The 13,556-nt window shown below is 39.3% G+C and overlaps 1 protein-coding gene across 1 annotated transcript in view; it reads right to left on the reverse strand.

Moving 5' to 3' along the window:
- Positions 1-13,556, reverse strand: part of LOC139723127 (ATP-dependent RNA helicase DHX58-like) — a 30,082-nt gene that overhangs the window by 13,048 nt on the left and 3,478 nt on the right. Inside the window, exons 2-7 of the mRNA XM_071634393.1 lie at positions 12,467-12,598; positions 10,016-10,348; positions 8,797-9,021; positions 7,989-8,224; positions 6,201-6,425; positions 4,774-4,851 (exon numbers count right to left, since the gene is read on the reverse strand). Coding sequence (XP_071490494.1) covers positions 4,774-4,851; positions 6,201-6,425; positions 7,989-8,224; positions 8,797-9,021; positions 10,016-10,348; positions 12,467-12,598 — 1,229 coding nt within the window. The remainder of the gene's footprint in view (positions 1-4,773; positions 4,852-6,200; positions 6,426-7,988; positions 8,225-8,796; positions 9,022-10,015; positions 10,349-12,466; positions 12,599-13,556) is intronic.

Genomic DNA, 13,556 nt, shown 5'->3' on the forward strand with positions numbered 1-13,556 from the left:
CTAGCAGTGCACGCTCAATCAGTAAAGTTGTTACAAGTGCATCGCGCGCTACTATACGCGTTGTCAATCCTGTAAACAACTTCTAGTTCGGGCTGCCAGCCGGCCTTTCTTGTGCATAACATGTGGCTTACGTATACGCTTATACATACAGTATTTATGTGTGGGATTTCAGAGTGCGACGTGCGTAAATGTTTGGGAAATTCGCGAAATTAAAATGCACGCGAAAATTCCTCGTTTTACAGTACCACAGCCATTTCAAAACCAATTCTCATCAAATAAACGTTGAATTCCTCATAGAATTTCATGCTCTTTCATATTTCACAAGAGGTTTCTCATTATCTCACACAAAACAAGCAAAAGTAGAAATTACGCGGTGCGTAATATATGTCCCCGCCGGAAGTAGCATTTAGTAGCAAAATGTACAATATAGGTAAAATGATCAAGGTCAAAGGTCAAAGAAGTCAAAGGTCAAAATTCTGTGTAGAAGTTTTGAAGCCCTCACCTAGTGCCATCACATAAAGCAAACGGAATCGAAATCGGGTTAGAAATGGCGAAGGAGTAGCATTTTGTAGCCAATGTACAATATAGGTAAAAAATCAAGGTCAAAGGTCAAAGAAGACAAAGGTCAAAATTCTGTGTAGAAGTTTTGAAGCCCTCACCTAGTGCCATCACATAAAGCAAAACGGACGGACGGACGGACGGACGGACGGACACACAGACACACACACGTACGGAGCCCATTTCATAGTCCCCTGCTCGAACTCGTTCGGCGGGGACAAAAAATGTTAGAAACCTGAAATTAGGTCTCAACCAAAAACTATACGATCCCTTTAACTTGTGCCTATACTTTTAGAAAGTGCTTTATGAGTGAATGAATGTGTGTGTTTATCCTTCCTACAGCCAGCAATCAAGAACTGTACATAATCAAAGATTTAATTACCAGCCGTAAGGTGCATGTTTGTACTGGACACCTCATACTGTAAAAGTGGTTTCTTTCGCGGTGGTTTTATTTTTGCGCTTTTCGCGCTTTGAGGTTGAACCGCAAATTTAACATCACGCGAAAATTTTTTGAACTCGTCGCTAATTTGTACAACGCTATCATTACCGACCACCAATTTAAACACACGCGAAAAAGTCCACACTGATGGAAACCGCGAAAGTTTCTGTACGCGAAAGAAACCACTTTTACAGTAATTAATATCTCCCATCACCCTAAATTTTTGTAAGTTGCAATCACCTCATATGTTACTACAACTGTATCAAACTATATATGTGACCCTGCACCTCAAAACAAACAAAAAGTCGCCAGACATGAATTTTTAGTTAAGACCATATTCTGAAAGAGCAGACTTTAAGCTTTGAAATGATGTATAACTCAAATCAAATGGACTCTCCTAACCTATCTAAATATTGGAAAGAAAGCACAAACTCGGGAAAAGTGTGAACTGAGAAAAGAGGCTCTGAAGTACAGTGTCTATTCAAGCATTTACCAAACCGTGCTGGCTGTGCGATGAATGGGACAAAAAACAGGAAGTAAACCACCAGAGTAACAACAATGAAGGGATTATCAGATTAAACTGAAATTAAGCATGCCTCATTAACACATTCTGTCCATAAATAATGCCAGTTTTCAAAGCAGTAGTACTATCCTTTCAAAAGTTATTAGAGTTGAAAGTGAAGAGTGTGGACAAGGTTTTTCAGAAATGAAAAAGGGATTCTTTAGACACACCTAATTACACTATTCTACCAAAAATGTTCGAGATAAACTGCTAAAAAAACACACTTTCCCGCCTGTTTTATGATACCAAATTTTAGCATAATGTAAAAGAAGACCCGCTCTTTCAGAAAATATGAAAAAGTCAAGTTCGGCTAGGTTGACCCATTTCACTTATTTTCAGTCCTCACGCAAACTCAGTGTGTGCGACTTTATGTTCGTTTTGAGGTGCAAGGTCACATATGACCCGCTGCGACAAAAGGATCCAAAAGTTGGGGAAAGACAATTTTCTGAAAATGACATGACATTATTCCCTTACTCTCCCACTTTAATGTCATATATAACATGACTCTTTAAAAGTACTCAGTTGTGGAGATATTGATGATTTTATTACCACATGTCGAGTGGTTTAAGAAATTAGCATTTCGAGAAAACCGCCTTCAAAGTTTTCCTTCCGATGCTGTCATGATCAAGGGGAAGCAAGACAGTTTTCACTATTTGACAATAGGATGTACGCTCCTAGCAACCTCCGTGATATTCATTCAAGCTTAGCGCCACGCAATAATCAGTGAGATCCCTTCCTCATTGCTAGGGCAGAGTCTAGCTGCGGCGCTCAATCCAAATCTTCGGACACATTTTTGTTCCGTTGAAAGTCAAAAAATCATGGCCCAGAAAAACGCTTTTTTTCTTACCTTTCCTGTGATCATATAGCTTTGAAATTTCGGCAGATGATAGCGGATACATTAGACTACAAATTATGTCAAAAACAGAAATCTGAACGTTTTGATGGATTTTGATGATCTGACTTCAAACTTGATTTTCTCGGCTCACCCGTCAGTGACTTTAGGATACTTTTGTTGTAGCAGGTCACATATCTACTGAGCTATAAAATCTGCAGTGATGCAGGGTGGTGCAGGGTAACGCAAGAGAACTTGCAAAATGCGGTGGACCAGAAAAGACAAAAATTGTGGAATAGAATGTCACAGAGAAGATCATGAGCACACTTCTGTGAAGAATCAACCAATAAGAATTTGAGACTTCCGGCACTGCTCTGTTTCTACTGAAAATCGAACCTAGCATCACCTCGTATCAAAAACATAAAAACGTGGACAATGGATCACCTTGCATCACCCACTACCCCATTACGTTTCCACCGAGGAAAAAAAATTAGGCGTTAACCCGTATCACCATGCATCACCTCGTATAATTAATCTCGCATCAACTTGAATTGTCATTGTTCTGTAGAAATGTGCCCGTTCTTAACAATTATGCAAAGAAACACACTAAAAAAGATAGCAAAACTTATAAAACACTAAGATGAATTCTTAAATGACAAGTTCACCTTCATAAACATAAGGATTGAGAGAATGCAACAATATTAGTAGAACACATCAGTGAAAGTTTGAGGAAAATTGGACAATCGATGCAAAAGTTATGAATTTTTAAAATTTTTGTGTTGGAACCGCTGGATGAGGAGACTACTACAGCTTGTGAGTCATATGCGTACAACAGTATAAAGAAAATGTAAAGAAAATTCAACATATTTTCACTTTTTTCGCATAATAAAAAGAGCACTTGACTTGCCTCTTTCTAAAGGCACAGGGAATAATATTACCCATAACATATGTCGGTAACGAGTCAGGGGAATGTGTACTTTTTTCAAAAGATGAAATTTTGTGAAATTCTCTTTATATTTTCCTTGTATTGTTGTACGCATGTGACATCTAAGTTATTCATACACTGCAGTAGTCTTCTCATCCAGCGGTTACTGCACAAAAACTTCAAAAATTCATAACTTTTGAACGGATTGTCCGATTTTCCTCAAACTTTCAATGATGTGTTCTTCTAATATTGCTACATCCTCTCAATCCTTATGTTTATGAAGGTGAACTTGTCCTTTAACTTCCAACAAATCTCACTCCGAAACTAGTCTGATATGATTCCGTTTGAAATTATGATCACTTCCCTTTCGTTTTGACAGTCGTGTCATACTTTGAAAGAGGAGGTATACATCATGGCACAGAAAAACTAGACATATCGCTACGGCGACTGATACGCCTCCGCCATAATGCATGGTTCTCCTGATAGGTCTATAGTACAATGTCTTGACAATGTGTGATGACAGTTTCACACAATTGGCAAAGTATTAAAATGACAGGTTTGACACAAATGTGCTGAATGTTCACTTTCCTAGAACTAGGTGCAATTGGATGAATGATTAAAATGTCAGAGTGCAGGTATTTGGGGAACTGATGATTTTTACTTGACTTTTGACCCTTTTATAAGTTTATGCATTGAGTAATTTTCAAGGTATTGAGAAAAAGTATAATTTCAGTATCAAATGGGAAAATAGCATTATCTAAACCTGGCCTTTGACCTTTGACCTCACAGTTCCAAAGAGAATCACTGTTAGGTTGAACATGCATAAATATGTAAGTTTCATGATGATACCTTAAGTTACTTTTGAGATATGGAGGAAAAAGTGCAATTCAGCACTTTCACTTGACCTTTGACCTTTTGGCAAGAAACTTCCCACAGAATATATATTGGGTAATACATGTATACATCAAGTCAAAAAAAAAAAAAAACTTCAGGCATGGCATAAATATAAGGAAAATAAAGATATTTTGAGGAGTTGACCTTGACCTTTGACCCCCTGACCTTTGAACCATGACCCCCAACTTCCCTAGATAATCACTGCCCATTGGAACAAGCATATATACTAAGTTCCATGAAAATACCGTGAACCATTTGCGAGATATGGAGAAAAACATGAATTTTCAACCTTTTTTTTCACAAAATAACCTGTGACCTTTGACCTTTGACCCCATGACCCTAAAATCCAAACAAAGTATTATCCCCCCAGGATATACCCTCATACCAAGTTTGATGTAAAACCACCACACGGTTCTTGAGATATCGACAAAAACAAAACGGGACGTACGTAAGGACGGACGGACGACCCGAAAACATAATGCCTCCGGCCACTTCGTTGGCGGAGGCATAAAAATACTACAAAAGAATAAGACATGTGGACTTATCCACAAAACAAATCTCACTTGGGGAAGCAGCTCCTCAGGTTTCTCCCTTTTGATCTTTCTGTATTCTGCCATGACTGCATTGTATGCATTCCCTTTCTATTTACAGAAGTGAGAGAAAAATGCAGATAGAAAGACACAGAACAGTGAGAATGATAGTTGCAGTGAGAATAATAGTCTGTCAAGCTCAGTGTGAATTTAAGCCGAATCAGAAGCAGCACGCCACATCTACATAAGATATTGACGCATTTTGAAGTTGATTGGCGTAAACACAAGTAATATCAAACAAACAGAATTGCAGAAGTTCAAAGTCATGGAATCTATACACATTATCAAACGACAGTCACATTAGTTACAAGTACATACCTGTATGTGCAAATTACATGCGTTGATGATGTCATCACTTCACAACTCTTTAACTGGTTGGTAAATATCATATTGTTTTAAAATCAATTTCATTTTCTTTTGCCAATGATTACAACAGTTTAGCCAGGAAAAAGCCCTCATATGTAAAGGTATATCATTACTTTAATAGTTTATTGCTAATTACCAAATCAATTATAAACCTGATATAAAAGACATAATGTATTTTTTCTTTATTCTTATTCAAAAAAGAAAATCAAATAGATGTTTGTGCACTAGTCAATAAAATATTAATTCACTATTCATTTATCTCTTCATTTATTCAGTTAGTTGCAGAAAGTGGGCATTGTTTTAATCTTTATTGTGCTTTGCATGCTTATTGTCAATAAATAGAGATTACATAATCACCTACCAACAACTGTGCCACTTTTTTTTTGTACCACTGTACCACTGATTGCCTTCCTATTGTGTGGCACATTCCTACATTTGCGCAGGCTTGCTAACTGTACAGCCTGGTCGAGTTTGAACAAATCTTCTTTTGGCAAGTTAAGCCAATTGTGCTGGGCACACTAAGGGTTCAACGCCTGGAATCAGTATACATCGAATGTTGACCTCTATTCATACGAAACTATCAATGTTTAACATCAAACAATCATTCCCACAAATCTGACAATATTCATCATTAGTCACTACTTCTGAAAAAAGGAAAAAAAAAAAACCTACTAATAACTGACACCAACTCCACTAATTGCTCACTAGCTGCCAATAATCAATACGGATAGCATGTCTATTTTTCAAATGCAATGTGAATTCTTAGGAGAAAACCATTCACCAGGGTGGTGGAGTTAGCTGTCCTATAGCTAGACCAATTCAGTTTTGGAATGTTTTTAATGGTAATTTCAAACTGGGGGATTCAAGTATGCCTATAACAAAAGATAATTTATGCACTGACATAGCAACGCACCTGACTCATTGCATAACCCATTGAAAGTGCTTTTGTTCTTCTTTAATTGGAAGCCCCCCAGTTACAATGTATGGTTGCCATATTTAAAGTTACAGTCCCCTGAAGTCGGATTCATCTATACCTGAGTGTTGTGGCACTCATCCAGTATGAGGAGTCCAATCTTGTTCAGGGACAGGCCCTCATTGATGCCGTTCACCAGGATCTGGGCTGTGAGGATCACCACGCTGGACTGCTCAAGGAGTTCCTCCAGGGGCACCTGGGCCGACATGTTCCCGCTGATCCCAACCACCTCCTCTGCTGTGATGAACTCCTGGAAGGCACTCTTCTGTTGCTCAACGAGCGGGACCTGTTCAGATGAAGAGTATACATCAGACCCATTCATACAGCCACCAATAGTTGCGACTATTTGGGTCACGATTTGAAAGGAGATGCACATCAAACCACTTCTCTTAAATGTGCTTGGACATAATAATCGTGACTATTCGTTAGATTCAAATTGCAATCTGTGCACAACTAGAAGTGCAATGTTTCTGAAAGATTCACACTTTTTTTTTCTGAACAGCTGTGATTATTTGCAGTGCGCAGTATGTATCAAACGCTGTGCAAAATTTTATCATTATTTTTTTTAATATCCAATAATGCAAGGTGCACAGGACAAAGGTTAAAGTCAGGTCAAACTCCGAAACTCGGCCATCACGAGCAGTTGTGTGATTTGAGTGGAAATCATTCTTCGTGGACTGGTTCAGATTGTGACTTTCTTTTTGCGATTTGAATTGCAATTTGACTCGAGCTTTTTCAGTGTGTGTGAATGAGCCTATCATCAGTGCACTTTTTTCATTATTCCTGTTACTGATCTGGGGAACACCGGGTTTTTCCCGACCAATGCAGCAATACTGCCTGATGCAAACAGCCCTCTTGAGAAGTAGATTACCCATCCCCCCCCCCAGTTAATGAGTATTCTGGATCAAGAGATATCCACATACGAGCATATGCAAAGTATTATGTCTTCATATTTGTTATGTTAGCAGTTTGCCAGATACTCTATCAAATACTCAACAGGCATGTTTACCTATAACGAATGATTATCACTGATTTTTTTTTCCTTTTGTAAATTAATGTCAAATTAAGGCAGCTGCTTGCATTTTCTACTACTTTTGGACACTGCACATGCTCTGCATCAGGTTGTTGTTGTTGTTGTTGTTTTTGTATGTGTATATGTCTTGTGGAGGAAAAACAGAGTTTGAAATGTAAATGAAACATGAAACTGCATGTAATCCAGCAAATCTCTGTAGAACTGCAGACAAGATCTGTGATTTTACAAACTTATGCAGAGTACTCAATTAAAGTGTAGAAGTACGTGCTCTGCTCCTGATCCTCACATTTACAGGAATACTTCTCAACTGACACTCTACAATTGTAGCTATTACGCAGCGACCACATCTTTTCGCTTGTTCACAAGGATATAGAGAAATGAGATTCTGAATGGATGGGGGAGCGTGATTCCAAACAAATGATGACATAAATGGTATCCCGGGGTACTAAATAAAAATCTGCCATTTTGTTGAATTATTTATTTTTCTAAAAAGTTGTACCCTGGGTTGCTAAAAAGCGGAAATTGTTTTGGTGCTGGAGCTAGCGCGCGCTAACCACTACACTGCATGCACTGCACTGAAGCACACGCTATTGCTAGCACAGCGTACCATGCATGCAGAGTATAACATGCAGTGGCATGGGAATGACTATGTACACGCACACACAGTGCATGCATTTCTCTGCAGCTGTCCTCGAGTGGAAGTGAGGTGGCGCTACACAATGCACTACCCAGGGGTACTACATGTACGATACCTCGGGGAAAGTAACGTGTGATGCATCAAATGTAAAATTCAAACCAAATGGATACTGCTGATACCTTGTTCACCACAAAGACGACCCTCCGAGGTCTCGGACTGGCTCCATGGTTATTCTCTAGGACGGATTTCGCTATTCCTACTGCCACTCTTGTCTTTCCTGATCCCGTTGGTGCGACGATGATGGTATTCTTGCCCTTGAGGGCGGGCTCCGCCAGCTCTTGTTGGTAGTCGAACAAAGAGAATTCTTTGACAGGCTGCCTAGCTGCAACCTTAACACCACTGCTACAAGGAGGGACTGCAATTTGTAGATTGGACAAAAAAAAAAAAGGCATGCAAAATGTTCAGTGGAAACTTGTGTGAGCAGAAAAGATACCAGTAATCACAACTAGTTGGTTGAATCCAGCAGTTTTTTATTGTGCCATCTCAACAAAGCTAGCACACTAATTATGAAAACTATTATATAAACTTGTCTAGAGTCTGTGGTTCTGCTTTAGCTGTGAATGTTAGATGTAAAAAGTTTGTTCGAACAAATCACATGCATTTATCACTTAAGCAGTGCCTACTGAAGCAGCGTGGATCCCAATTATTGGGTGAGCAACATATAAGGGTTATATGTCCAATGGTCACAACTGCCCTATCATGGCATTGATATGGACAGTATCAATCCATTACAATGACCTCTAGCTACTCTCTGCAATACCTCCACATATCACATTTCTTTAATGAGATTGTGGAAATCCTGTACAGGAGTAAAGTTTTCACTGCACACGGTGCACGGATCGTGAAGAATGATCCTATCACTTCCCATGAATCTGTGCGGTTTAGTTAACTTGATCAAATTTATGACAATCAAACAGAACACTGCACCTTCCACTGCTCGGGAGGAACCACCTTGGGCTCCTTTGGGACTCAAGTCGAGGAGCGCATCAATGCTGCTGGCCACACCTGCCGACTCGTCGTTGCCAGAGCCATTGGCACCATGACTGTCGCCTTGCCTGCTGCCATCAATGCCGTTGTCACTGCTGCCGGAGCCTCTGTCATTGTCGTCATCGTCGCCGTCATCATCGTCGCTGCTGGGATCTATATCAATGCCTGTTCAAGGAAATTAATGTTTTGAAAGACATAAAAGTCAACAAATAAAATGTAAATAAAGGGTAATACTGATCAGGCACATAACAATCTTATCTATACCTTCATTTTACAGCCAAATCCATACACGAGGATGTTGTCAACATTGTCTTCACAATAGGTAATCACACACTTTATGGGAGATCATTTGCTGATGTATCAACTATTTGTTCCAAAATAGACTATGCAGTACGGGTGGGTCTCTTTGGCTTCCTTCCATGGGAAGTACCGGTATTTGAGGAACACCTGAAACAAGAATAAAACCAAACAGCCTCCAATTTTAACTACCGGTACTGTAAAAGTGGTTTCTTTCGCGTACAGAAACTTTCGCGGTTTCCATTGGTGCCGACTTTTTCGTGTGTGTTTAAATTTGCGGTCGGTAATTATAGCGTTGTAACAAGCAATGAGTTCAAAATATTTTTGCGTGATGTTAAATTCGCGGTTCAACCACATAGCATGAAAAGCGCAAAAATAAAACCACCGCAAAAGAAACCACTTGTACAGTACATTAATTGATACTATATACAGGCTGCTTGTACACAATTACACCGACACTTGTGCCAGCGGGCCTCAGAGAATTTTAACATAAATTTTCCACTGCACGATACAACTTCCAGGTACACGGAGCAGTCAACAATTTCATCATGTGATACATCACAAGAGAATGATGACACCATTTATATCAGCCTGCTACTGTGGCAGGGTTACTGTAAAATGCGAAAATATTTCTGGTATATCAATTTTGGTGGAATTCACACTAGCTTCTTCTGGTTAGCGCAAATTATACACCAAATTGACTATCATGCAGTGAAAAGTCAAATCATGGGATTACGCACACAAGCAATTGCGCAGCGTGAAACAAAGAACTCGCAAATTTGTTTTTGAGCTGCTCAGCACACACACACACATGTACACAAAAATTGTATTGCGTGAAAAATAATGATATTTTGCGGTATACCTTTCAACAGTCCGGTAGCAGCTTTTCGGAGTTCCCTGGCTAGGTGCACCTGTTTCACCTCCTTCAGCCCCCTGATCAGCTGGTTGACCGTGGATGGTGGCTGTGCCTCCAGACGCGAGAAGAGTTCGAAAGCACCGTACATGGCTCCGTGCTGATTGGTGGTGGCGCCTATCACTTCCTTGTCGGTGTCGTTCAAGCACGGCAGGTGAACCATCAGCTCTCGTGGATTAACCTTGGAGTAGTCCTCTTCAGTTGCCAGCAAGAGCTTATAAATCTCCCAGTCCTTATCAAAACTTGCCTTGTTATTGATGACATCATACAGGTACTTGTTTCCTGCCACCAATTCAAATCAAATCACATTTAAAGAGAGAATTCACCACTTGTGACCAGCTGAAAAATTACGAAGTAGACTGGACATATTTTTGTCTATTTCTGTCCGTATAGTATGCCTGTAGGCCTATTGATACAATGTAAATGTGTAAAGTGATGTTTCACTATTCAGACAGAAAAATATACAGTACCTGGGCCCCTCTTCATAAAAAGTTGATATGATCACAACGCTTGGTGGAATGACAATTGTCATGGTAATGACAAGAATTCAGCTTCCTAATTGGCTATGCTATGGGAAGTTGCCATTCTAGCAAGAGCTGCTATTGTATCATCTTTTTATATGAAATGGGGCTCTGATCCTGTTCCATTATTAACCCTTCTTGTGCTCTGTTCACTGAACAGCATAGATAAGATCCCCCCCCCCCCAGCTATCAAATTAGATGTACAATACATCCTAGTTCCTATTGTATCACAAACGCTTTTGAGTGGGGCTTTGGCAATTTAATGCCTGAATGGGCTCGTCCAACTCACATGGGCAGGGGGTGGGGATCATAGAAATCATGTACCGGTACCGGTATTAAATGCCATTAAAGGGACTGTACAGTACTGGTTGAGATAGGGATTCATGTTTTGAACATTCCTAAGTGAGATAATGAAAAGCCTCTAATGAAATATGAAAGAGCATGTAATTTTAAGAAGGATTCAACATTTATTTGATGAAAATTGGTTTTCAAATGGCTGAGATATCCAAAAAAGTGCTAATAATAAAAGGCGACATGCCCCAACTTTATTAGTATCTCTTTGTTTTACATTGTTTTTGGATATCTCAGCCATTTCAAAACCGATTTTCACCGAATAAACTTTTGATACCCCTTAGAACCGCATGCTCTTTGATATCTCATAGAGTGGTTTCTGAATATCTCACAAAACGTTAAAAGCTAAATCTTCACCTCGACCAGAACTGTACACACCCTTTAAGAATTGCTGGGCAGAATATGTGAATTAGCAGACGTAAAGATTTGTGTAAAATAGTCCAGCATGTTGCCTAGGTTTTAGCTTTTTAATATTGCTACAAACCCTTCAATATGGGTATGAACCAATGTAGTTATATCCCCAAAGGAAATGAGGTCTCTGTACGTGTGCCCTGTGTTATGAATACTAGTAGTCAGTAATTCAGTGCTGAGCCACATTATCTTCATTTTGTTTTAAATCTAGATTTTCATTCTCAGGCCATGCACTTTTCATTCTGGGCTATTGAATTTGCTAAAATCTACCAGTTAAATTTTACTCCATTGAAGTTACAGTTCATTCTTCTACTACAAATATGAAATCCCATCCATGACAAACTATCATACAGCATAAACCGTAAGGCCGACAAGGCATACTCAAAAAAGAAAGACAAAAAAAATGTCATTTCAACGATAGACCTAGTTGCTTTGCAGTAAAGGTGCGTTGCGTAGTAGGCCTACTAGTTGCAATCGCGATGCACATATAGTACAATGTACATGCTCCGACATGGCCGACGCTTATCACCCACTAGGCCTGACATGAGTGACAACGTCTGTTTTTGTGGCCCACGTAACACGTAACAGACTTTATTTACATGGTGAAATGTACCCTTTGATTTCACCCCGAGACTTGAGGTAGAAAACAATTGTATTTCACATTTTGCGATATATATTCAGATCAGAAGTATGGTGGGATTACGGGGTGCAAGCCTCAACATTTTGCCCCCATTGGGAGCAAGTATCGGTAAGCTCAGGCTTGAAGACTCCATCTCTACCATCACCATCACCATCTGGTAACAGAACAAAGGCAATCCAAAAAGGTGATCATGCCCAGAAGCAAACACAGCTATGACAATCTACTGTATATAGCAGGGCTGCCAACACTGGAAACTAGTTGAGAGTGAGACTCCCATAGACCAATGCTATAATTTAGGAGTCAAAAAGAGTGAGATCAATAGAAATGCATGCAAATGAAATAAAGTTTTAGAGTGAGAAAGGACCAAAATGCGTGAGTCTCACGCTCAATGCGTGAGAGTTGGCAGCCCTGATAAGGCTTATCGTAGCTCACAGGGCATATTATGAGGCACTTATAGCTACAGCTGTATGAACCCACCTGATTTCCTAAGGGCTTCCACAAAGATTTTGTAGACACCTCTTTGGTCAGTCATGCCATCTATAACGTTGAGAAGTTTGTCCATTCCCTCGCGTCTGCTACGGCTACTGGCATCATGAACCTCTGAAAACTCTAAATGATACAAAGCAAAGTTGGTGTTGTTTTTTGTTATCATTTTAAAATCCAGTCCTAAAATATGTGCAATGGAAAGGGTCGTGTGGTATGGCCAACTTTATGCCTTTTTCTCTTTCTCTTTCATGTTTCATATTGGGAAGATATGGTACCAGGTAAAGGGATATGAAGACATACATTACTCAGTCTAAATTCATGTACAGCAGGACCTTGATTAAGATACATAAAAACAAATAAAGACATAAAAACATACAAAAATGTCAGCCAGTCGACAACCGAATAACAGAGAATCTGGATAACTGATGGCCTAATAATTGAGGTCTTACTGTACACATATTGTATACGCCATATATTTGGCGAGTCTAAATTTTCGTGAATCGGGACTTTCCAACTATCGGCATTAGAGTCAATATTTTTGTGTCTTTAATTTCACGAATAGCAGCTGACTCACGAAATTCACGAAAATAAAAACCTCACGAAATATTTGGCGTACAGTACAGTACATCTTCCAGATGTAGTGAGAGAAGAGGCAAACCCAAAGTGATGTCTCATCTACATGTCACAATTTGTGATTATAAAAGTGTTTTTCTTTTTTTTCAATGCAAGTTCATCGACCTTTTAACATACGACATTGTCCTACACAATAAATATTCCAACTGCATTTTTAGGTGATGTACACTGTAGGTGCCTACCTGTGGTGTGAGTTTTGTGGTCATATCTCAAAGCCCTGTCAATTAGTGAAAGCACCATAACTGTTTTGGTCAATTTTCTATTAACCTTCCTAATTGTGAATGGTATACTTATAAATTTCACTTATTATACTTTGTACATCAATATATGCACTTATCTTCTGTAAAGAAAAAAAAATATGTTTGTTGGAGATGGAAAATGAACGAATGAATGAATGAAAATTATGTGTACAGTGCTTATCAGGAAAAGTTCATTGACCATTTGACCT

This window comes from Diadema antillarum, unplaced genomic scaffold (genome assembly GCF_040938485.1).
Source record: "Diadema antillarum isolate AM-2024a unplaced genomic scaffold, OU_Dant_1.0 scf00000181, whole genome shotgun sequence".
Lineage (NCBI taxonomy): Eukaryota > Metazoa > Echinodermata > Echinoidea > Diadematoida > Diadematidae > Diadema > Diadema antillarum.